The sequence below is a fragment of the Notechis scutatus genome, chromosome 3, assembly GCF_049901735.1.
Source record: "Notechis scutatus isolate UNSWTSFEM ecotype Mainland chromosome 3, rNotScu1.2, whole genome shotgun sequence".
Lineage (NCBI taxonomy): Eukaryota > Metazoa > Chordata > Lepidosauria > Squamata > Elapidae > Notechis > Notechis scutatus.
The window spans coordinates 70,763,465-70,791,070 of NC_142011.1; the positions used below are offsets into that span (position 1 = coordinate 70,763,465).

Here is a 27,606-nt window from a genome sequence, read left to right on the forward strand (position 1 = left end):
ACTGTATAGTAAAATGTAGGTTTTACTTCCAATAAACAGTTAAGCAAAGTCCAACAAACAGTCCAAGTCATACACGGTTATAGCAGTCAGTTTTCAGTCCAGGGATAATCCAATAAAGTCCAGCATCAAAAACAGTTCAGTAAAAGACTCACATCAAATCCAAGAATAACGATGATCAGTAACAGTCAATAGGGAAATGCAGGAACGGCAACACTCTCAGAAACCAGGTTTCTGGCTCCATCCTATGGCCATTTGAGAAACTACACCCAATTACAATTTTAGCATTCCCTTAAAGAGAAAGTATTAAAATGTCTATCCTGGTTTATATATTTCCAACCCAACTGTTAGGTGACTTACATTCCTAACAAGTGATGTTTTATTGAAACAGCAATCTTGTGAGGTAGGTTGAACTGAATGATGGTTTAATAAAGGTCAGCCTGAACACAGGTTTCTCTGGGCCAGCTCAACCACTTCACCATATGTGATGAAGAGATGCTTTTATTCACATATCCTAGAAATATTTTCTCAAAATTAAAAACACCTACTTTTTTGGAAATAGGTAACAAAATCCTTGAAGTGGCATTTGCCAGTGGGGGATGTATATGTATATGGAAGACAACTCCAAACTTTCTCACATATTGTTCATCATACTTCAGAGAATCCAACTTACCTCACAGGGTTGTTATGTAGAAAATAGGAGGAAGGTGTGTTGAATATGTTTGCCACCTTGAGTTATTTGTAAAAAAAAAAACTAAACAGAGATGACTGGTTTTATAAATGAGGCAACTACTATTGAATTTGTTACATCATTCAAGTTCACTAAAAAGTGGTGCCAAAGCCTAAGATAATTAACAGTATAATACCTAAAGTATAGTATTCCTAAATCTATTGTTGTCATTAAAATATTGGAAGTCTTATAAAAGCCAGAACAAAAAAATGTAAATGGAGACAATCTTGATTTATTTAAGCCAGTACAAAAATACATAGCACATAAAAGTTATACATTAAAAATGTTTATTCCTAATACTGGATTGCTCTATATAGGAAAAATAGTAACATTAATTTAACAGTGTAGAAAATAAAATTATAAGACTTGTTTATCTAAGAAGTATATATATTTTCTAAAACTTGGCACTAAAAATGTGTATATTACAAAAAAGCAAATGAACTGAGAACTATTTAATATGGCAGTAAATCTATCCAGTAGATTAACATTTTGTCTAACAAGTACCTGAGAGCAACTGCCTCAGTAAAGCAGGTTAACAAAAATACAATAATTTGACTGAATTATGAGAATTCCAGTCTTAACAGCATCCCTTATTCTACATGTTTATTTGCATAAATTGTCCACAAAGCATTTTATGAGTATTTTGGTGCACAGTATAATTAAGGTAACAGTAGACTAAGGCAGTAATCCATTTGTTAGCCTGCATGACCTAAATGCTACCATTATCTACTTAACAAGCCAGCATAAGTAGACAAGAAAATAAAATTCTAGTATAATAGATCCCTTTAATCTACTTTCAAAGTCAAGATAGTTCATTCTTCTAAATAGCCGGCAGGTGCAAAATCTAGAGTTAAATCATTTTGATTAAAATATTGGTTCTCATAATTGATTTATAGCAGTTGGAGAAACTACACATCTCTTTTTGTAGAACTGACTCTTTTGTGATCTCCAGAACCACCTACAATCATAGTGGCAAAGCAGGAATAAATGAAGGAATAATCTTCCATGGTTTAGAATTAAAAACAGAATCCCCTCCCAAAAAAAAGTAAACCAAGCAAAGGATGACTTAATACATCCTAGACAAAGAAAAAAAATTCTGCACACTCATTTCACTATCCTCCCCCCAAAAAATTGTTGCTGGATAAGACAGCATTTATCCAAAATAATCCATGGAGTTCATAACATTTTAAAAGTTGCTGCATCTTGCTTGAATGGACAATGTTCTAGTGACCAAAGATTACAATGTGCCTATTGCTAATGGTTGGGAGGGGATGTCTCATTATGGGGAGAACAGGGCTTGTTTTTCTATTCTAATTTATAAATCTATGGAAAGGCTTGCACATGTACTTCATACCTCAAAACAGTAATAAATTTGCAACATTATGAATGACAGTATTTACGAGGCTGCAAAAAAGGCTCGAGACTGTTATGTGGCTGTGCAAACTCCAGGACTTTCTTCTCTGCGTTACATTAGGATAGACTATTCCAGAACAACTGTTAAAGTTACCCACTCTGCATATTGCAAGTATGCACTCTGAAGCTCTGTGTTTATTTTCAACAGTTTAAGGCTAAGAGAATGTATTTTAAAGTGCGCCAAACAATTTGTGTGATCTCAAGACAGCAAACTTACTGCTGGAATAGGATTTCTTGTTAGTGTTGTTGCAATGTTCAGCATAGTTCTTTGCCCCCCTCCTCTAACAAAGTCATAAATATGCAATAATTACATGTTAAATAATGTCTCCAGTACACATAATTCAGTTTTTGGTGCCATATCGGGAATTACTGCATATTTATATTTAACACAGAATATGTAAGATTTACCTGTTTCACAGACTTCAATTTAGAGTTAAATTTAACCCACAAAGCCATTAAGAACATAACTGTACCTTACATACAAAAGCATAGGGATAAGGAAAAACAGACAAGATAATCGTGAGGCCCACTGAGGGGGACAGGATAAAATTACTTCATTTTTGTTAATGTGGTCATTTTGGCACCACTTCCTCAGGCTTGACAATCATGAGCCAGGATTTGTCCTGACAATAGAACAATAGAATAGAAACGTTTCCTTTAGGAAGAAATTCACTTACAAACTTCTTGGATGAGAAATCTTTTAAGTACTGATAATTTTAGTATTTAACCTTATTTCTTTTTGAAATTTAGAAAAACTATAATGGTTTAGAATGTTTTTAATAATTAAAACAATTTTGTTAAATGGTATAAGCTTTTATGAGTTGTAGCTCACTTTATCAGATGCATGAAGTGGATAAACAGAAGTAGGATTTGAAAAATGAAAATGCAGCAAGTAGAGAAAAGGGTAGTTATGCATATGCAGGTTACATATGGGATAAATTATAAGTACCTCATGAATTAGTAATAGCAATGTATTAAAAATCATTTCTGTTTGTTAAATCTTGGATAGCCTGAATATAATTTATGTAAATTGATTCTGGTGCAGTTTTGTTTCAAAATTACAAATATGAATTACAATTCATGAAAGCTTGTGCCTTTTAAAAATTGTTAGTAAAAAAAAAAGTTCTATGACTAACAGATTTTTGGCTGCCAATCTCACAGAATTCTCAATGTCTTTAATGTTTAAAAGGAATTATTTATTATATTCTGCAATCTTACTGTGTACAAGACCAGAATTTGTGTTCAGTGAGTCAAATAAACTGAAGCTAGGTTTTCTTTAGTGAAAAGCAAACTGGATTTCATTCAGCAGAATATTTTGCTTTGAGCCATTTTTCAAACATGGTCTGAATTTGACAGATAGATAGCTCCTTAAAATTCAGAATTTTCTGGATTGCAACAATATGAAAACCTCAAACATACATTTGCAAGGCTGGTGAGGCTCCTTTGAAAACAGCTTCTACCACATCAATGTGAACATCCAGGACTTCACTTTCTTCAAAATGGAAGGGGCCTGTTAAATGATTTAGCATGATATATGAACCAACTTCAAAAAGGAAGCTAGAGTTGATAGACTGGGGGTTTAACTTCCAACAGCATGCTTTTCTATGTCCAAAAAGCTTCAATAAACTTTTGCAAAACTGTATTTTTCCAGAAATAAATGTGCATTTCAAAACACTTAAATCACCAAAGGGCAAACTCTCATTTATAACAGTCTTTTAAAAAGCTATAGCCTTAAAAAACAACAACCCAGTGACAATTTAAAAAAAGGACACTGATTGCATAGAAAAAACTAAGTAAATAAAAGAATACCTTTTACTGGAGAAAAAACACCCACATTTTAGCACTGTAGTTTGCTTTTCTCATTTCTTCAGACGAAAACTGCCTTTAAAACCTTACTCTTTAGAACATTTATCTGTTCTTTATCTGTTAACAGGTACTGATAAGTCTAAAGGTTTAAAAACAATTCTGACCAAGATACCCAAACAATGTGTAACACACACTTAAAAGTGCTTCACTAGGTTCAGGAAAAAAAAGTAGATGTGTCATTGGCAAGTCACACTTTTGCTTGGATAACAGTTCAGTTGATTGTGAATGTAGGTCGTCTACCTTCCCCACAAACTGCAGCTCAGAGTAACTTCTTTATACACACCTTCATGCAACAAGATGTAAGAACTACATTTCATTCATACAGATTGTGTGACTTCAAGGAAAATGCAGTTAAAGCTGGAGGGTTCAACAAGCCCAAACCATGGCTTGCTTGATTTCAATGATACATTTTCTTGCTGTACCCAATCTTGACCAGCAACACTTTTGCTGCATTTGAGATTATTAACCCCGTTTCACCACATACATAGTTCCTTGCAATCTATTCATCATATGTGCAGTCCAGTATAAATCATTGATTCCAAATGTGGCAATCTTCAGATTGTGCAAATACGAAGTAGCCAATCAATTCCATTCAGAGACTGCATACTACAGTGATTTGGCAACACATCTTGCTAAAAAGTGAAAGTTAACTGTGGTAAGCATGCCTTTTGTCATACAGAGCTTTTCCCTTTAATGTCCATCTTGATGCTAACTTCAGACTGTTTACTTATTTGTTCTTCTGTAAAAGTGATGTAGGAATATACGAGGCTTCCAGCAATACTGCAAAACATCAGCATTTAGAATTAATAAACAAAAAATGTCTTCATGAAATATTAAATTGATGGTCAGTACTATAGCAACCATGGACACCCACAAAGCCCTCACTAAATTCTTTGTGTCTCCCAGATACCATGTCTCCTCACCAACGCACCACCCACAGTCCAATTTGCATTTCTTCCTACACAGAAACTGGATATATTTACCACATTTTATTTCAGCCATAGAAACAAAAGTGGATATTGTGTATGTGGTGAAGGATAGAAGGTTTTGAATATGAGGGCAAGTTGTGAGTATATGTGAGCGTCATGTTTATTCAAGGATCTTCTGCCAGATACTTGATAGGTGAAAATACCAGCACAGCAGTATATTAGAATACATTTCATATTTTTTGTTATGTAAATGATGGTTTTAAAATTTTTCCTACCTTCTCATTTGCTGCTCCCAAAATGTATACCAATATATGAAAATTATATCATAATATTAATCTTAACAGTTCCTTAAATGTAATATTTTGGAAGGCACTGAAGACCTGGTTCTGCCAGTGGGCCTGGGGAACCCAGAGCGGGATGGAGCCCATCAAATGGCTCACGTGATCTGCTATCATTGGGGCGGGGGGAGTTGGGGGTGATTTTTAATTTATTCCCCCCAAGATTTGTTCTATTGTACTTTATTGATTTATTTGATTCTTTTTGTTAGTTTTATTTATTTATTTATTTATTTTGTTTTAAATATGGTTTTACATTCTGTAAGCCACCTCGAGTTGCCATGGGCGTATAGGTGGCAATATAAATTAAATAAATAAATTAAATAAAAATATATTTCCCACTTCTGTAGGATTTATTTCCAGACTAGTTGCTACAGCAAATCTACTATAAACACCTTTTCATAAAATCCATAATGAACTTGCATAATTAGTCCATTTATTTCTTCAAAAGATAGATTCTTTACTTACCTAATATTTAATCCTACAAAATTTGTCCATGTGAAAATATAATCTCCTCCAAAGAACATTCCTATGTAAGTTATTAATATATTCTGGAAGTAAAGAAATAAACAGAATTTAAGCTTTTAAACAGAGTAGACTTGTCAGAAGATTATTATGGTCATAAATTGCCTTAATACTTTAAAATATTCATAAAACAATGAAGAAAAAGATAACAGATGCTGTCCCAGCACTGAAAGAAACAAATGCAATCTGATTACCTTAAAATTTAGATTTAAGTAGTTAGAATTTCTGTAAGAAATTGTATGAAATCCCACATCTCTACCACATCACCTCCACCTGTCAGGCTTAGCTTTTCCCACACATACTGCATTTGTTAAACAAAAATTACCATTTTTCTTTCACATACGTAAAGGCCAATTCAGCTCACAAGCTTTTCTATATCAAGCTAATACAATATTCTCTATGATTTTCTTTCCAATCAAGAAGTAGAATATGTACCAAAAAAAGGTATGGCTGAATTGTGTCTATTTTTCCAAGAAAAGTTGCAAGATGAGACCAGTTATTGGTTCTATAAATTTAAAGAGCTTACCTTAATACAGCCAACTATTGTAGTTGTAAGGGCAGAGTTATACTGAGTACAAAGTACTGTTGAATACATCAGAATAAACCTATGTATATAAGATAGACAAGATTTTGACAATTGATTTAATATAATTCAGACATGGACCAAAGACAGATGAATAATTCCTAAATTTTTGGCAAGAATGTTTAACAATATTGGGTTAGAGTCTCTTTTGAGGTGCCCAAGAGACTCCTACAATAATTAGATGTGCTTTGATGCAGCAGCAAAATTCCCAATTGTGATTATCCATACTTTTATTATGAAATAAGATCCAAACAGAATCTTTGAGTCCTAACACATCCATTTTGCTTTTGAGTCCATTCCTAAACTTTTAATCATTGCCACTGTCCTCCAACATACAATTTCTGTCTCAGTGATGTCCCTGAAGGAACAGTTGTGTTCCTGAAGGCACTATTTGAAAAGAGGGGGGGGGAGTTATTGACTGTTGAATTTGAGGAAGTAAGGTATTTAGATTTGTAAAATAACAAGCATACTTAGTTCATGTAACAATTTTTTTAAAAAATTTCAAATTTATTACAGTCAGAGACCAGAACAAATAAAAACACTCAAGAATATCCAGTTAAAAATTCTAGAATAAAATAATAAATAGCAGATAAAATCTATATTAAAATAACAAGTTGGCATCCAATCTGTCAGTTACACATGGCCTAACTATACTATAATATTAATCTTTAAATTGAGGCCCATAGTTAGATAGATAGATAGATAGAAAGAATACTTTATTGGCCAAGTGTGATTGGACACACAAGGAATTTGCCTTGGTGTAAATACTCTCAGTGTACATAAAAGAAAAGATACATTTGTCAAGAGTCGATAATCATAAGGCCCATATTCACTAAATACTAAAATGCAAAGGAGCAGTAATGCAAAAAGGGCTTGCTACATCAGTTGTGTAAAACAGGGGTCCCCAACCACCGGTCCGAGGACCGGTACCGGTCCGCGGAACAAGTCTTACCGGGCCGCTGGTTGCTGAGCGCCGCCATTTTTTTTTGATAAAAAAGTGCTTCCGGTGAGCTTTTCCGGGTAGAAAGCCATTTCTACCGAAAAGCTCACGGGCAGCGCCGCCATCTTTTTGATGAAAAAGTGCTTCCGGTGAGGTCACCGGAAGCACTTTTTCGTCAAAAAAAGATGGCGGCGCCCAGTTGATGCCGGTACCGGGCCGCGGCGCCCAGCTGATGCCGGTACCGGGCCGCGGCATAAAAAAGGTTGGGGACCCCTGGTGTAAAATAGCTATGGTGGGTTAATCAAGTGTTTCTGACAAATCCCCAGTGCTGCTGCGCAGAATCTAGCTACCTGCACTATAATCACAGTCTATTCATCCTTAAGCAGCCACTGAAGATAAGCAGGATACCTATCGATTATTGGTAGGATGACACACAAATTCATTGAGGAGATAGAAAGAATTTCATCTTTAAAATCTCACTTTAGATAGTCTTTAATGCATTGGGGAAAAATTGGGGAAGCCAAAAATAAAGTATTCTTACCCCATCACACAGGAGAGTGTAAATTGTGCAAGGAAAAGGGTATCTGCCCAACCTTTATATTCCATTGCCTGAAAACAAATTATATGTATATTAATAGACAAATAATCAGGAATATTTTTCATACTAGCTCATCCATAAGCTGAAAAAAATATATAGTGTCAAAATTCATAGATTAAAACCTATATGTAAATGCCTCTTGTATGGAATCTTATATAGTGAAAAATTGCTCATCTCAACAGAAACCAAAGTTTGAAAATTAAATCCCATCCTGTTTTACGCTGTACCTGATAAAAGTGACAATAGCAATTATAAATTATAGCAGATTTATTTAACAATGTATATCATAATGTGCATTAGGTCTGACAAACATTTTGCCTAAGATATAGTATAGCCTATCAATCCAGTATATTTTTAATATTGTACCATTGTTAAGCTTAAAGAAAAATATAAATACTTCATAACATTTATTTATTAAATTTTTATGTCACCCATCTCCTTATAAGGTTATTATGGGTGGTTAAAAGGGGAAAAAAACAAAATATGTTTTAACATAGTCCTTTATAATAGTTTATCTAGCCATCTCTATTGCACAATATTCAAGCTTACTATTTTTCTCTGTATTAGAGTTCTATAATGAACATACCAAATCACAGCAAAGATCAGAACAAATTATCCAAAAATCTGTGAATTTCAATGGTCTATAATGAAACTATGACAGGAGGTCCTACCCATAAATTAAAATCTTTTATGTCTTGATTGCAAAAGATTTCCTTAGATGTTAGAAGTAATTTCTGGATAAGCTTTTGAGGAGTAGCTGGATGTTGAATAGTCCTTTTTATAAAAGTCACAGAACTACAAGCAGCGATGACTGAAAACTGATGATGGACTGATACAATCTACAGCAGGAACCAGTTCAGAGCACCTGGGATTTTGTATAAAAGTGCAAAGGAAATGCATACTTTAGGATACACAAAGGAAGCTTTAATACAGAAAATGGATTATGTCCAAGAAATGCATGTCAATAAAGTCCCACAGTTCTACTCAATACATCTTGGCAAATTTTACTCACAAAACAAGATTATCTCCTCCAACTCATGAATGCAAGTTTTGAGTAAGTAAACACACCTTTTTATTGATGTATATCCACAATAGGGAAGAAACTTTACTGCTTCTTCTAACAAGGGTCTTATTTCAAGTGAACAATTACTCTTTCTGTTACATCTTTAAAAATCTTCCCTGTCACATTCCATTGCAATACAGTCTAATACCTTCCTATTAAAAGATGATGGAACAGAGTCTAGCTGGGCAGAGATTTATTTATGTCAACAACGTAATATAATACAGTATTGATTTATTTAAATTTATTTACGTATTAAATTTGTTTGCTGCCCATCTCACTGTAAGGCAAGGCAATACTGCACATATCTTGGGCCAATGATTCTCTTTCAACCCAACCCATCTGACAAGATTGTTGTGAGGAAAATAGGAAGAAGAAGGTATGTTGGATATGTTTGCCAGCTTGAGTTATTTGTAAAACAGTAATAAAAGGCGGGATAGAAATAAAATGACAGCAGTTTGGATTTCCTCCTTAAAATCCCACTCCAAAAGACACTTTTCAAGCCACAATATAAACTTCTCACAAGCGGCTTCCAAATCTAGACTAAATTTAAATACATAACCTAAATGCTTTGCACATGACAGCTTTATGTCTACTGATCTGCCGATAGTTTTACTTATAAATAAAACAGTTCAAAAATGGAGTACAAATTCCTGCCTTTGCAAATACCTTTATATTTCGGGGAGAGGGATGTTTTCTCCACTAGCTTTCTATGTGCAGCATTCATTCAAACAGAGCAGAATGGAGAAGCAGATCCCACCCTAATCCATATTTAGGAAACTTCATGAAGTAACATGAAAAGCTCATTATGGGAGCAATTCTAACCCAAACGTTTGCTTGCGGTGTAGGTTTCCTCTTGCAGATATTATTGCACAAAAGGTGAACTTACAGTCTGAAAAGGCTGAGTTTAATTAGCATTTTGCTTTGCCACGTCTACCATCATACAGAGGCAGACAGAAAAAAGATTTAAAGAGTGCTTGCTTTATAATGCAAAATTTATTCCACGTTCAAGTGGAATTATTACACTCATTGATCCAAAAAACAGGGGGGGGGAAGAAAATAGAAAAAAAAGAAGAAAAAAAGAGAATATTTTTACAAATCACACCAATTTTCCGGATCAAGAAAATTAGGACCAACAGGAAAAGATAAAATAGATATGTGAAGTGTGTAAAGAGTTGAAGTGTAATTCCTAAAGTAGTAGAAAGAGAATAAAGTAATATTAAAGAGAAATAAGGTACTAAAACATCAATAAAATACATTTACTTGGGCATTAAGCACTACATTTATTTATTTATTTTAAAAAACCAAATCTTAGGCTGTTAAGAAAAACTTTATTACGTATAAGTTTCCAGTGAGCTTCTTTAAAATCAAAAGAAACACTTAAATTGGTTGTGGGGGTGGGATAAATGCTACAATGCTTTTACAATCTAAACATTGACACAGAAAAACACGGAACCTGGAGAGAAAAGTCAATACAATAAACCATAGTTAATTTGCAACATGCATAGAAATATCCAGTCATGCATAGTTATGGGAGAGATTTTATTTTATTAATAAAATCTGTTTTATTAGCATTTTTTTAAAGTGTGAACGCTAATTAAAAAAAATCAAGAGTACTAATTGAAGCATTGGCAGAAAGGTTCACTTAATGCATACCATTCAGCCACTAGCTAAGATCTTGGGAAATTAAAAGGCATTTTTCTGTATATTTTAGGCAGGGGCATATTTCGCTGACCATCAGGAGCCCTGTCAATGAAAGCCTGGCACCAAGCACCAGACCTATTTATTAATCAAAAAGCGTGTTTTCAGAAAATCATAAAAGCTTTTGATAGATTCCTTGACCCACCAGAGTTTCTATTTTTAAAAAAACTTTTGAACATTTCAGAAATTGTAACCTGGTATGTTGCAAACACAAGCTGTGGCACTACCTTTATTTCCAATAATGAAGGAATTTCCAATTTGGGATGCCAGTACATCCCAAATACTGTAGACCTCAGAAGCTTTCTTAGAAAATGAAAATAAAGGTGACTAGTGTCCAGTGCTAAATATGCCTATAAAAATGCAGGTAAACGGAGTTAATAGGAAACCCCACGTGGGAGAGAGTATCAGGTAATATCTCAAAAAGTTTGTACCTACAGTAGTTATAAGCTCAGGAATAGGCAATTAATTTTCTCAAAGGATCACATGAGAAACTGGGAGTGTTGTGAAGGGATGAACTAATAGCACCGTAAAGGCACGCATGCATATATGTAATTGGGGAAAAAATAGCTGCCTTCAAAATAAAAACAATGCAGTTGTATTGTGTGTATGACTTACACTTATTTACATTTGATTTCTAATTTCCAACTGACCTCACAATTGGAACAGCCAAAAGGCTGGATGTGGCCCGAGGGCCGTAAAATGCCCAGATCTGTTATAGCCCATGCTAACCGTATTTGTGAATGAACAAAATCTTCTAGCAGCCATGGGGAGAATGATGATCCCAAAATTTCACCAGCCTAAAAAAATGGTGTTCCCACAAGAATATATTGTGTGCCTTCTCTCTTCATCATAGTTACTTAGTATTGTAAGAAAAAGCAATAGAAAAACTTTCCTTGATCCTTAAGATCAGATGAGCTGGGAAATAGGATTTGAAAAAAACATAGCAGGAACATACTTATCATCACAGCAATTATAATCACAGCAATTTTATAATCACAGCAATTATTAGGTTTTATGGCACAAAATGTATTCAGTCCACTGGAACTACAGAGATAACTAATATATGCCACAATTGTTCATGGCTGACACCTAGCCTGTTAATTTCACTGGCAAATATTTTCCTCCTGTTAAAACTTCACCAACAAAAAATACAACAATCCACTCTTTTCACAGGTCATAATTTGCACTTACATATCAGTGCATAATAAATTAACACATACAGGGAGAGAGGCTCAGTCCTAAATATAGGTTTCTTATGAACAACTCCGTGATTTCCCAGGCCTCTGAATATGTACTTGATGAAAACGAATTCTAGAATACAGCACAATACTCACATTACAAATCTCCCAACACAAACAGCAAGAATGTCAAAAAGTGGGTCCTATGTGCAACATTTAAACCACTGAAAACAAATTCACTATCTTGTACTGTATGAATTTTCACATTAAAAAAACTTTTACTGAAAAAACATACATTCTAATGTTTTATAATATCCTTTTTACCAGATAGTACTTTCAACATCTTAATTTCCATTCTCAAACAAATTACTAACAATCAATACTCCTTTAAATCCTAAAAGGTCTAGTCATGGAGCTGTTAAAGGACTTGTATGTCTGTTCTGCATCCCCTTCCTCATCTATGGCTTTTCCACTACCCTAACACTAGCCAAATCCAATGACAGTAGCAGTAGCGTGTTTGTGTGGAACACAGAATTATCCCTCCATTTAGGGTGAAAGATAACCTTAAATTTAATACTTAGCCTTTGAAATCCCACTTCTATGTAGGAAAAGCTGAGCCTGGGATTCTTTCTTGACAGTTGTCCATCAGATTTTTTTCCTAGCAGCCTCAGGAAAATTCTAGGATTGGAAACTGGGATGTTGAAAAAAAAAATCCAACAAATGCCATAGGAAACAATTTCCACAAAGCTGACAAGAAAACTGCAGGAAGGAAGCCCCAGAAGTCAAGTTCAACATATGTTTTACCTCTAGTTGTTGAATATTTATTTATTTATTTATCATAATCCTCTTTTGAAGGGTGACTTCTGTCAGCCCCACAGGTAGACCAGACCATGAAATCAACCCTACAGTTGACCCTACAGAATCAACTACTTTTAAAGAGACTAGTTCCAACAGCAGAATCTTGCAAGTCTTTAACTTTTTCTCTGGTAATATCACACTACTAACCAGAGCATACAAAACATTTGCTAGACCAATACTCGAATACAGTTCATCAGTCTGGAACCCACATTACGTATCTGATATTAGCACAATTGAGAAAGTCCAGAAATATTTCACAAGAAGAGTTCTCCACTCCTCTACTCGTTGTAGAATACCTTATGCCACCAGACTTGAAATTCTAGAACTAGAAAACCTTGAATTACGCCATCTTCGGTCTGACTTAAGCATGGTATATAAAATCATACATTGCAATGTCCTACCTGTCAATGAATACTTCAGCTTCAACCATAACAACACAAGAGCACACAATAGATACAAACTCAAAGTTAACCGCACCAAACTTGATTGCAGGAAATACGACTTCAGCAATAGAGTGGTCAATGTCTGGAATACTCTACCCGACTCTGTAGTTTCTTCCCCAAACCCCAAAAACTTTAACCTTAGACTGTCTACTATTGACCTCACCCCTTTCCTAAGAGGTCTGTAGGGGGCGTGCATAAAGCGCACCAACGTGCCTACCGTCCCTGTCCTATTGTTTCTCTTATTCTTTTATTTTTCTTATATGTACCCATTTCATGTATTCACAACTATGTATACACTTATACTTATTATCTTGTAAACAATTGGCAAATCAAATAAATAAATAAATAAATAAATAAATAATAAATAAATAAATAAATAAATAAATAAATAAATAAATAAATAAAAGTCTGACTATATTGTATCTCCACCTCTTTCAATGAATCTGAGCCATTTCCAAATGTTATCTAGACTAAAAGTGCTTCAACTCTTTCCCCCTCAGAAACAACTTCTGCATATCTCAATCAAAACCATCTTCTTTACTCTCTACAACTTCTGGCTGAACTTTTACATACACAAATGCCAGGAAAATGTACACACGAGACACACACATCCATTTATTTGGGGGAGGAGGAATCTCAAGAACTGGATTCTGCTAGAACTGAGAAGGATTACTAAGATTGGGAAGCTGATTCTCTGTGAGAATCATATGTGTATTTTTTTTTCTATCTACTACTCTTTTGTGAGTCTAAATTCAGGATTATCTTCATTTTGGGTAAATACACTGTCTGCAACACTTCCCTTAGATTTCTTCAGTGAAAAACAACTATAGGCATTGTCTGTAGTCTGGCTGGCAGCCATTCAGAACTTGCTAGGCCTTGCTAGCTCTAAGTGACTTGTTGCTTCTCTTGGAGCAGGAAAGATTCTTTAACAAGGATGAGGAAAGCCAAATTATACATATTCATGTACAAAAGGCTGTTTGGTTAAACTACATAACACTACACTCTTTATTTTGTTGTTCAACAAAGTGAGGGAAAATCCAGTTGGATAAACATGCCAGATTTTATATTTCATGTAATGTTTTATTTTTTTAAAAATAAACAATTACTCAAGGCTACTAAAATGAAGAATAATGTATTTGAATTATATTCTAGGAGCACATCTTGTTTGTTAATATAGCGGTATAGAGAGACAAAGTAAGCCCTGCAGTTGGAGTAGTTACATACATGCAGTCATACTCTTGCTTTTTCTCCTAAAATGAAGAAGACAAAGAAGCATTTAGGGAGGAATATAAATGCAGGGAGCTGGAGAGACGAACTGAAATACTAACAACCAAGAAATATATTCCTGCAATCATAAGAAATGGTACAGATAATCCTACAAAATCCTAAGAAATGCAGGCAGGTAATAAAAGTATTTACTGTATGATATGTATCAACAAAATTAGAAAGGCTATTTCATAATAATCTAAAAATAATTTACTTGTTATGCAGAGATTCATGTTTTGTAACTTTGTAGGAAGTGGGAGATACCAAAAATAAATAGTGGCTTACCATAAGAACAATTTATCATACTGACATAGGCAAAGCCACCATTGAAGTATCATTGCACCAATATACTCTATGTTAATTTCCTTAACCTGGTATCCACCAAAGCTGTGGAACTATCAATCCCATAATTCTCAACAAGCATGGTCTCATAATTTTCCAACCACTAAGCTGGAGAAGCTGAACTGCAAGACCCAGTAGATAGATGCAAGCATTGTTCTTTTTGGGTGCAAGTACAATATCACAAAACAGCACTTATTTTACTTCTCTCATCTGTATCTTAGCTGCAACTTATACCTAATGAATCAATTGCAGTTACTCCATTAATTTTTTTATGTTATTCGTATTTATTATTATTTATTCCTAATATTATTAATGTTCAGCTACAGTGGAACTTCCGGTCACGACCATAATCATTCCAGGACTTTGGTCGCAAGCCTATTTGGTCATGACCAGAAGCAAGACTGACTGCACATGCACGGACAAAAAAAAATGGTGCGGCAGGGGAAATGGCCACCGCAGGGGAAATTGCCGCAGCTGTGTTTGATAGCCACCCGAGGATGTGTTCACGACCAGAGTGAAACATTTAGCAGATTTTTTGGTCAGCACCCAATTTGGTTGTGGTCAGAAGCGTTCGCAACCCAAGGTTCTAATGTATTTCAAAAGTTCAGATTTTTATATAATTTCTTTCATATGTGCCATATATATTGTGCTTCTTTAACTGCAACCATGTTAAATAGTTGGTAAATGCTTTCTTTCCATCTATTTTGACATATTCCTTTTTTAAATGTAAGCTGCTTTGGCAAGAGGCATATAAGTTACAAAAAAAAAAAACTGGGACTCAAAAGGAAGAGAATCAAAGTATGCCACATATAGACATACCAGCAAACAATATTGAAAAGCAATATTCTATGCCCTAAATTTCAAAGTGATATATAGAAGTGTTTTTCATAAAATGAAATTATTTATATAGCTTTGGTGTAAAACTTGCATTCTGGATTTATTTTTAAATAGTTACCTTTTGTGCATCTCCTGTAACGTAGGCAATGCCCAAAGTAGGAAGAATCATGAATAGTGCATTGTAATAAAGGAGACCATATTTTCCCAGCTCCTGGGAATGGAGGAAAAAAACAAACATATCTTAAATTAAAAATACAATGTTACATAGAAAGCTAATATTCCATCCAAATATTTTTTTACGATATCCTTAGACACAAACCAGGTTCATACTCTATCACCAATCAAGAGTATAACAAAAAAAAATTTTTGCAGCTACATAATTCATATCTTCTGCAGACTGGTGCCTACTTTAAAAATACATTAAATGGATATGTAAGAGAAATAAGGATCACAAATTTTATTCTTCATTCTGTCAATCTCTAACAAGGATAAATATTCAAAGGAAACTGTACTTTTTACCCACAGAAATTCAGCTTCTAAACTGGATAGGTTTTTGCCTAGTACATGTCTGCTAAATAAGGAGAATAAACCTAAATCTGCCCTTAAACTATGTTTGCCTGAAGTAACTCTGTAAGAAATCTATCCCAAATAACCACAGCAAGTTAACTCACTTAATCCACAATTTGAAACCACATGATCTAATCGACCTTCATCCACTTTCATAGCTAGCAAGCTATCTCTTGATTCATTATGCTTAGAAAGGAACCAGTTACGCTGGTTACTTACAATGGGTGACAGTCACCAAACCATCTTATAATTATATAATAGTTCCTTAAATAGTATGTGTGTGTAACCAAGTAATCAGTATAATAGCTAAGTAACAATAGTATACCACTGCATTTTGGGAAATTCAGCTTGGTTGCTTATCCTGTAAGTTAATGTCACCCCATATCGTTTCAGCTAACCTTAAAAACCACATCTGCAGGTTTTCAAGATTTTCTGGTGCTAAAAATGAAGTTGCCACTTTAATCTTGGCATGAAATAACTTCACAGTAAAAAATAATTGGGTATTGTTGTGCTGCGGAATGTGTTAATGCTTCTGGTGTTATGACTAAGTTATTTAATCCAATGACACCAACAGAATTGTGGTTGTCCTTTGGTAGAAACAGAGTGCTGATTTAGAGCAGCAGTGAGGAAAATATTACTCTCTAGATATAGCTAAATTACATCTCCCTCAACAAGGAATCTAAATAATATCTTGACAAATTATAAATGGAAGCTTTTAAAATGTTTCAAGCATCAAATTTCACAAGATGCTCCATCTCAAGCCTGAAGTGCAAAAAAAAATAATAATAATCTGTCTGAAGGTTGATAAAAAATGTTTGAAAGTTGAGATGCTTCCAAAATATTGGAACAAACCGTTTCAGTGTTGGGGCAGGGTCATGAAATTTTGTGCTTGCGGTATTTCAAAATGAAACATTTTGCACATCACACATCAACCTGTGGAATATCTTACCCCACAGCAACAAAAAATACATTTTTATTTATCTTTTACTGATCAGCATAGCAACATGCAACAGTGAGGTGATCTTACCTTTGAATCTAGCTTCTGTTTTACATAAGCGCCATTTGCAGCTGTCAAGACATCATTGATCAAGATAAAAATATATCCTTCTAGATCAAATGCCAAATCAGAACTATAAAGAAGAGATAACATTTAAATTACAGAAAATTTGTAACATTTACAAATATAGAACAAACATAATTTACAACAATCCTGCAAGCAGGACACATTTTGTAAACAGTATTCTAGAAGATGCTAGGCATCTGATGAACCCCGATATGTAATGCTCTATGAATATAAATATGATCAATGCTGCACTTTAATATATAACTGATCTGTAAGAAATTGGGGGAAGGAAGAGTATAGCCATACTTTTTTCTGTGTACAGTCTGTTCTTTCTTAATAAGTGAGTCACCCCACCCAACAAAATGTAAATATGTCTAACTGAGCACTGCTCTAAGTTTAAAATAATTCAAAGTGGATTTAAAGATTCCTATTAATTCTGCCTGCCAGTTAAAATAAATAGAATGAGGCAATCACAGATTTGTTATGAACCAGGAAAAGTATACTGGTAGCTGAAAGCAGAAGAAAAGGCCAATTTCTTTAGCCTACCCTTGAGATGTTAATGAACTACAACTTTCTGCTTGTCTTGCTAACTTATTCACAATGTAAAAAAAGACATTGAGACTCTAGAAAGAGTGCAGAGAAGAGCAACAATGATTAGGGGACTGGAGGCTAAAACATATGAAGAACGGTTGCAAGAACTGGGTATGTCTAGTCTAATGAAAAGAAGGACTAAGGGAGACATGTTGAGGTATTTTCCCCATTAGGAGAATGAGTGCACTCAGGGAAACATAGCGAGAGCGGTGATGAATAACACACAACCAGCACACAGATACACTGAATAGTAAAATGTAAGTTTTACTTCCAGTAAACACGTAAACAAAATCCAACAAACAGTCCAAATCATACATGGTTAAAGCAGTTAGTATTCAAAACAATCAGTCCAGGGATAATCCAAAAACGAAGTCCTTTTCTTTACCAGTATCATAAACAAAGTTCAGTAAACAGAGTTTGCAAATAGTTGCAAGACTCACAGCAATTCAAGCAGAATGATGATCAAGTGAAAGGCAAAAGGAAAGCAAAGGAAATGCAAAAAAGAACAAACCAGGTTTCTGGCTCCATCTATGGCCATTGGAGGAACCTCAGCCAATCACAATTACAACATTCTCTTAAAGGTACAACAGTATTAAATGACTATCCTGGTTTATATACTGCCAACCCAACTGTTAGGTGACTATCATTCCTAACAAGACATGATAGCAGTGTTCCAATATCTCAGGGGCTGCCACAAAGAAGAGGGAGTCAAGCTTCTGCGTCGGCAGAGCCGAGCATCGAGAGCCTCTGTAGGGCTTAGATAGTGCTCCAGCGCAGCAGCTTTTTTTAAAAAAAAAAAAAACAGAAAATAGAAAAAAGGCAGTCTCAGCATCAGCAAAGCCAAGCACATTAGGACCGTGGTAGCGCTGAGCGGACTACAATTTCCAACCTGATAGAAGCTCTTTGACTGGAGAATCTAAGCGTTTCTGGCTAAAGATGAGAGCCAATTTTTGCCACGTCTCTTTAGGGCCAGACTGAGTCGTGAAATGGGAAAGTGACAGTTGACAGAGAGGCATGGTAAAAAAAATGAAGGACTCAGTCTCTGGGCAGAAAGGCATATAAACCCATGTGTGGACTCTCCAATCGACGTGCTGGAGAACAATTAATCAGTGGAACAACTTGCCTCCATAAGCTGTGAATGCTCCAACACTGGAAGTTTTTAAGATGTTGGTTAACCATTTGTCTGAAGTGGTATAGGGTTTCCTGCCTAGGCAAGGGTTTGGACTAGAAGACCCCTAAGGTCCCTTCCAACTCTGTTATTCTATTCTATTCTATTCTATTCTATTCTATTCTATTCTATTCTATTCTATTCTATTCTATTCTATTCTATTCTAGTCTAGTCTAGTCTAGTCTAGTCTAGTCTAGTCTAGTCTAGTCTAGTCTATCTTGCTGATTAAATGTGATATTCAACAAAATACTATACAAGAAAACCTACCACTAGGCTGCACAGAATTTAAAAACATAGTTCAGACAAAACACTTGTTCAACACTTTCTAATTCTATTGCTTAATCCTTTGCATGGGAATAGATATTAGACAAATAAAACTTTCCATTTTTGTTGTAATTCAGCAATATAGCTGCTTTAATGGTGTATTATATCCGTTCTACAACAACAGGAAATAACCTACATTTGCACTCTTTTCTCATCATTGGACAGAATCTAAATGATAGCAAACTAGTTAACTTTTGGGTATGAAAATGTGACAAAAGCATTAGCAAAAAAAGTCAAACCATACCTTGCAGCTACAAATGCACCAATTATCATTGCAAATACTGTCATCCTAATTCCCCAAGAAAATGTTTTCCTAAAAAGAAAGCTTAGTCATTACTGCAGCAAATTTTCAGCAATTCTCAATACTTTTCTAATTGAAAACAGAACTTTCAAGAAATCAAGGTAATCTGATGAGCTTTCTACTAGATCCTGACATGTTACTATAGCAATGACAGGGAAGATTCGTGTCTGTTTCCCTGGGTTCTTTGCATTTAGCACAAGGGTGATGCAGCCTTTGCAAGCACCTGACCATGTTTACAAACTGCACATTCAAGTCTTTAACCCCTGAACCTCCACACAAAATAACCATGGTTATCTACAAAGAACAAATAGAATTATGCACTAAAATTCAATAGAATTAAAAAATTTGCTGGAGTTTCCAATATAAAAATACACTACCACACCCATGCTGCTCTTTGAAAAGAACGTTCAGAAATTGATGATTCCATAATGCTTTACAGTTCTCATGATTGCTATTGAGTGACCACAAAGCATAATAAATTTGGCAGAACTGTGTCCACCAACACAGACACATGAAATATATCAAATTTTTTAACTTACTTGAGTAAGATTCCTTCTGCAAACATTGTAAACAAAATGGAAAAACGTCTCAGGACTGTAAACATTGGCAGACTAAGACAGAAAAGAAAAAAAAATGTTTTTGAATAAGCTAATCATTTTGAGATGCCCCAAGTCAGTACTTTTATACCAAGCTAATCTAGATAAACCATTATAAACAGCACAAAAGAAAAGTATAAGCAGGAAAGATTGCCTCCAACACTGCCAGAAAGAGTAACAAAAAAAAAAAGACCAAGAATCTGCCAAGCCTGGACTAATATCAATAACCCCAAAAGTGAAAAAAGATTTTATAACTAAACATGAAGCTCAAAAACATAGTCAAATGCCGTATTTCTACTAAACTTTATATAGACAGATTGCTAAGGAATACATGTATTTGCTTCAAATCTTATTCCCTTGAAAGGAGATAAACTCACAAAGTTCTGAGTTTAAGATCATATTTAACAATATTCCATAACCACTTGATAAAGGTCACATGTTCCAGTATCTTGCTATACCTAGCAATGTATTGCATTTCTTAGATAAGATAGTAGAACAGCACTTTGTCAACTGGGTAAAAAGTAACTTCTCAGAACTGAATCCTTTTAAATCTTGAGGGTGAAGGCTCGTTGTTCGAGCTTGTGGGTTAGTTTCTGAACATTTTGTTACCAGGCTAGATAACATCTTCAGTGGAGATTAGGGGAATGTCTTCACTTTGTTCAAACACATGTTGTTTTAAGCCATGAGTTACCATTGATAGGACATCCTACTCAAGGTAGAGTCCTAACCAGCATATAAGCTAAAGTTGACAAAAGTTCCTTTGGCCACAGTTTCCACCAGCTATTTAATTTGAAACTATAAATCCAGGGAGACCCAATTTACAGACCAACTTCTTCAGGTGGAGCAAAGCTCTATTCAGGGTGATTACCAGGTCCATTGTTAATGGGTCAACTTGATTTTTACAAATGCAAGTTTGGAACTTATATAATTGAATTTTAGTTTGTTCTGCTTCATTCAGATTATAATAGAATATAATAGAATTCTTTATTGGCCAAGTGTGATTGGACACACAAGGAATTTGTCTTTGGTGCATATGCTCTCAGTGTACATAAAGAAAAGAAAAAATAAAATACATTCATCAAGAATCATAAGGTACAACACTTAATGATAGTCATTGGATACTAAAAAGCAATCAAATCATACTAGGAAACAATAAAACAATATAAATTGTAAAGATAGAAGCAATATGGTTATAATCATAAGTGGGAAGAGATAGGTACTAGGAAGGATGAGAATAATTTAGTAAATAATTTGACAGTGTTGTGGGAATTATTTGTTTAGCAGAGTGATAGCATTCAGGAAAAAACTGCCCTTGTGTCTAGTTGTTCTGGTGTGTAGAGCCCTATAGTGTCATTTTAAGGGTAGAAATTGAAACAATTTATGTCCAGGATGTGAGGGGTCTGGGGATATTTTCACAGCCCTCTTTCTGACTCATGCAATATACAGGTGCTCAATGGAAGGCAGATTGGTAGCAATTGTTTTTTTCTGAAGTTCTAATTAGTCTGTGTCTGTCTTGTTTGGTTGCAGAGCCAAACCAGACAGTTATGGAGGTGCACATGACAGACTCAATAATTCCTCTGTAGAACTGTATCAGCAGCTCCTTGGGCAGTTTGAGCTTTCTGAGTTGGCGCAGAAAGAACATTCTTTGTTGTGCTTTTTTGATGATGTTTTTGATATTAGGTGTCCTTTTTAAGTCTTGAAATATGATAGAATCTAGAAACTTGGAAGGCCTCTACTTGTTGATACTGTGTTGTCTAATATTGTAAGAGGTGATAGTATAGTAGGTTTCTCCTTAAATCTACCACCATTTCTACTGTTTTGAGTGTATTTAGTTCAAGATTGTTCTGGTTGCACCACAAGGCTAGTTGTTCAACCTCCCACCTGTATGCAGATTCATCGTTGTCTCAAATGAGACCAATCACTGTTGTATCATCTGCAAACTTCAGTACGTTAACAGAGGGATCTTTGAGATGCAGTCATTGGTATAATGGGCTTCAGATATAAATTCAGGCAGTTTATAGCACCAGTTGTTCAACTCAGGGTACTAATGTAAAAATGAGTGCTACCAGCATACCAATGACATTCAATCCTGAAGTGACAGAACCTTGCCAATGGTTTTATAGAGATGTTGAACAACACAAAGGAGAGCACTGAGGCTTGTAACACTCCACAAGGAAATGGCTGCAGTCTTGAGTGCTGCTCTTCTATTATTACTGACTTGGATCACCCTCCGTATAAAATTAAACTCACCATAAAACAGTAATCCCAATTTGAAACCCTTATAAGTGGTTTGACAAGTGGTCAGTGGAATCAATTCCTACCAAAAAATTTAAAAGTACCAATAGAGTCTTCCCCTTATCAAATTCACAGTTGATCATCAACCACCATGATAATTGTCTATGTCTGGGTGTGAAACCTGACTGATCTTTATCCAGATAAAGTATTCTTCTAGGATCCTCTATAACTGAACATCCACCACCTTCTTTTTGCCAAAAGTAGTCAAATTTATGGCAGGCCTCGTCAAGAAAGGGCATGTTATACCTCCCTTAAGGCAGGCATTCCTCTTTACTTCAGAAAAGCATTGTTAGTGTCCCAGTTCCAGGCACTCACAACTGACCAAAGCAGTTTGTATGAACTGAAAAAGAGACAGAACAAGCAAACAGGTGGTAGGGCTCAAATCACACAGGGTTACCTTTTATCTGTAATAATGCCTCAGCAGGTAGCAGTGCCTAAGCAGGATGACTTAGTTTCCTACCTCAAGATTTAGGTAGGGGATTTCAGAGGCAAATTAAGGCCAATCAAGGCCCTAAACACAACTCAACAATGGTGCTCTACATGCATTCCATTGCCTAACTGATAAGTTATGAAGACTCAGTAAGGATTCAGAACTAAAGTCAAGTGTGGCACTGAAAAAATTAAAGGCACACTAAGGTGAAAACTCTGTGCTGCCCCCTTTCCCTTGGTGGCCTAAGCATGTATTTATTTTCTTAATGGTTAATCCAGGGCTGGATTAAATCAGGATATTCCAGGATGACCAGCTAGGCATAGAAGTAAAAAAAATATAACTTGGAAGAAGCACTAGCAAACCACGTTCAGTAAAATTGCTAAGGTAATGGCATGGATGCAGTCACAGAACACTAATTTGAGAAAGTATTTATTACTTAAGAGTATGCATTTTCTATTTTAATTTTTCCACCTTTATGTTCCTGATTACACATGCAAGATTGCAGAATAACATATGTGTCTTGCCAGACAAAGACATTCTTACTTGAAAATCCTAGAAAACATTAACAGGATTTATTCTGAGTTCAATAACTAGACGATTGAGATGCAAGATAATAATGTATATAGAAATCTAGCTGATATCACCCCTTTCATTATTATCAGGTTTATCCACTCTTCCATTTAAGAGATTAAGAACAATCTCCACCTTAGTATTCCCAGAGCAACTAGTATTTTGAAGTAATCAGAAGTAATATCTTTAGAGGTCTTGCTATAGAGATGTATAGTTTTAATAAAAGCATAATAAAATTATAACCTCACAAATGTATAAAAGTTATCCATACTTCAATTTCTTTGTGCTGAACAGTCCTGTGATTTGGTTCCCAAAATAGAGAAGAGGTAGTGGAAAAGTCTAGAAAATTATAAAAAGGGATAAAACAGCACTCAATGAACAGATAACGTCAGCTTGACGCCTAGCATTCTAAACAATGACAGTTTTATAATGAACAGCTTTCATCAGGCACACCACAGGCCCAATGCTGTTTAAGTGTGGTTTAACGGCTTCAGCATGTCAAATAAATATGATTTTGAAATCCAATTTACAACACAAGCACATACATCCTTCTTTTCTTCAAGTCATTGTTCATTTATAAAGCCATTAACAGAATATCTATTATTTCAAGTTATGTTGGGCATGTAAAGGCAAAGTATTCATAAACTGAGGTCATGTTTAAATCAAGTCAATTACTTGTTCATATGTGTACATTAGTAGCACACTAAGAATCTATGGCATGACATTGGTATAAATACAAAAAGCAGCCACTCTTAATACGGTACCGTGGTCTGATAAACAAGTTCTTTGAATACGCAAGTTATGTAAATAGCCTCAAGACTCATAATTGGGGGATTCTGACACAAATAAACATTTCAGTAATGTGAGACAAAATCTTATCAAAGTTTACTCAGAAATAGGATAATTAATGTATTTATTCCAGCATACAGAAGATTGAATTTTCATGGAATATTAATTGGAAGTAAGTCCTTTTGCATTTAAGTCATTGTATTTCTAAAGGGAAAAGTTTACATCACTTCAAGAAGAGGCAATAGAAGCCTGTGTGGAAACTTCCCTCACTCTCTTTTAAAAGGGAAAAGAAGAATTTAAAAACATAAATAGGGACGTAGTCTACTGCAAAGCTTTTCTTTTCAAAGAGTATTTCTACTCCTCCACAAGCTTCATAGGCTTTTTTAGAAGTATAAAAAATCGGTCACTGAGGCTGACTCTTAGGAAGATTGCCAATGCATACCAAAAATACATTTAGTATTTATCCCTCTCTTAGGAGAATAACCCTATACAAAATTCTTCATATTTAACAGCACTTTTTATGCATTTTAAAGTGTGTTCTGCCAAATACACCAAACAATATTTATCTTAACGAAAGGATTATTCACTACTTCTATCTCAATAATTTTTAGTTTTAGGAAAGAGAGAGACAAGAAACACATCATACCTTTCGAGGTATATGTCTATCAAAATCTGGAAACTTGACCACCCTGAGTGCCTTTCCCACCCAAAGGACAACTACGGTAGCCAGCATCTGTAAGAGAAGGAAGAGAAATCACTAAGGTGCCTCCAATTCTCCCTGCCCCTCCCCACTATTTAAAGAATTTCTGAAATGCAGACTTCAACAAACCTGGCCTAGTCCCACACAGAGCGAGGAAGGAAATCTGTAACAGACCACAAACGTGTTAAACCGTACTAGATAGCCGAGAAACTTTGACAAATCATAGACAACGGAGAGTGTTAGCTGGTGGCAGGAAAAATGCCCTGCCTCTACCTTTACCCTTGTTTAAAACTATTCTAAAATAAGGGATGCGCTTCATATTCTTTGCCCTTGCAACCAACGCCCTTGCAAACATAGTCCTAACATGTTCAGCACAGATGCACTTACAGTATACCTATTCCAGAAGCACGTCAAGGTGCAAGGACACAGAACAATCAACAAGGCAAACTTACAGGGCACCTATGGGAGATGAGTTAAAAACATGTAACGTCGAAGGAAGGAAGATTTCCAAGGGATTTTTAAAACAAGGAGGAGAATGGCAGGGCAAGTGTAATCCCAAACTAGCCAAGTCAGTCAGTCAGTCAGTCAGTCCTCTGGAAATTTAGGGCACTCCACACCGCTAGCAGCCCCTCCAAATTCAACCTGCCAGCGGAGCTCATTCCAGCCCCAGAGGTCCATATACAACTACAGGTAGCCCTCGACTTACAACAGTTCACTCAGTGACCATTTGAAGTTATGATGCCACTGAAAAAAGTTACTTATGACCATTTCTCACACTTATGACCATTAGAGCATCCCCATGATCACATGATTTACATTTGGAGGCTTGAGAACTGATTCACATTTATGACTGTTGCAGTGTCCTGGGCTCATGTGATCTCCTTCTACAGTCTTCTGACAAGCAAAGTCAATGGGTAAACCAGACTCGCATAAACATCTGTGTTACTAATTTAACAACTGCAGCAGTTCATTTAACAAACGTGGCAAGAAAAGTCCTAAAAGGGGGCAAAACTCACTTAACAAATCACTCACTTAACGACATAAAAATTTGGGCTGCAAAAGGTGATCACGCAATCTTGGGACACAGCAACGGTCATAAGTGGGAACCAGTTGCCAAGCATCTGAATCACGGGAATGCTGCAAAGGTGGCAACTGTGAAAACCAGCCATAAGTCACTTTTTTCAGTGCCGCTGTAACTTTGAACGGTCACTAACAGAACTGTTGTAAATCGAGGACTAGCTGTAGGACAGGGGAGCCCTGTCATTTCCAGTTAGTCCTGGAGAAGAAAAGGCAACGGGCAACTTCTCAGCCCAGAGAGCTTACAATACAAGGGGTTTCATCGGAGGAGATGCTAAAGCCGGACAGCAAAACCTCCTGCCGGGCATCCACACGGGAGAGATGAGCAAGCGTCGCTCCCCTTTCTCCGTTAACATGGAGGCGGCTTTTTCTCCTAAGGTAACGTCTGGGGTGAGGGCTTTGCAAGAAGCCTCCGAGGAGGATGAAAGCAGCTTCCCCCTCGCCATCTCAGCAGTTCATGCAAGAAGGAGCCGCCGGCCTCCCTCCCTCCCGGCAGCTGGACGCGTCGTTTTGCAAACACACCCACACCCGCCGCCCCCTAAAACTTCCACCGGGGCCAGCGCCGATGAACTTCGCCCCGGGCTCGCTTCCTTAACCCACCCGTAGCTGGTGAGGACGCTCTTGTTCACCATCACGATGAGGAAAGAGCTGAAGCCGTAGAAGGCAGCCGCCAGCAGCTTGAGGCAGGCGGAGAGCCTGGAAGCCGCCGCCATACCCAGCTCCTCATCTCCGCGAGCTGGAGCGGCTACTACGGCGACCGAGGGAGCTTCTGCTTTTACGCCAGCTGCTTGGCGTCTGCGCACGCCCGCCGACATGGTTGCCGGAGGGGGCGGAGCCACGGAGGAGAAAAAAAAAAAACACCACGGGAGAGCGCGAGCTGGAGCGGGAAAAGGGGGTGGCCTTGCCTGAGTTTTGGGGGCGGAGGGGAGAAACGGCTGACGGGCTTGTAGCCGTCGTTACTTGTAGGACGGCTTTCGTCTGTGTAGTATCTTCCAGAAAGGCCGGACTGTGAGTCACGTCATCTTCATTTGTAGAGTAGGACATACTTAAAAGCTAACGGGCGAGCCAAATCAATGTACGAGTGGCGCTCGGCTTGCAACGCTTCATTTATTGACTTCAAAGTTACAAGGGCACTGAAAAAAATCGGCTTGTGAACCGTTTTTCACACTGAGGACCTTTGTAGCGTTCCCTCAAAATCATGTGATTTCAAAATTCAAAACTGGTTCAGACTTAACGACCGTTTTGCAGTGTCCCTGGGCCATGTGATCACCTATTGAGACCTTCTGACAAGCAAAATCAATGGGGAAGCCAGATTCACTTAACAACTATGTTCCTAACTTAATCAACTGCGGTGGTTTACCCAACTGTGGCAAGAAAGGTCATAAAATGAATCAAAACTGAGGAGCCTCTGTGCCACAGTGGTTAGAGTGCAGTATTGCAGGCTACTTCTGCAGTTTGCCAGTTCAAATCCCACCCATCCTTCCATCCTTCTGAGGTCGGTAAAATGAGGACCCAGATTGTTGAGGGCAATATG

At 36.2% G+C, this 27,606-nt stretch overlaps 1 protein-coding gene across 1 annotated transcript; it reads right to left on the reverse strand.

The window, feature by feature from the left end:
• SLC35D1 (solute carrier family 35 member D1) lies at window positions 1-26,902 on the reverse strand. Its single transcript, XM_026665995.2, has 12 exons — window positions 26,673-26,902; window positions 25,125-25,158; window positions 24,942-25,028; window positions 23,778-23,845; window positions 20,155-20,226; window positions 19,559-19,627; window positions 17,196-17,298; window positions 15,720-15,812; window positions 7,860-7,927; window positions 6,322-6,400; window positions 5,739-5,821; window positions 1-4,786 (listed from the first exon to the last, which is right to left on the reverse strand). The coding sequence occupies exons 1-12, from the start codon at window positions 26,885-26,887 to the stop codon at window positions 4,678-4,680; spliced, it is 1,080 nt and encodes a 359-aa protein (XP_026521780.1). The 5' UTR covers window positions 26,888-26,902; the 3' UTR covers window positions 1-4,677.
• Window positions 26,903-27,606: the final 704 nt, after the last annotated feature.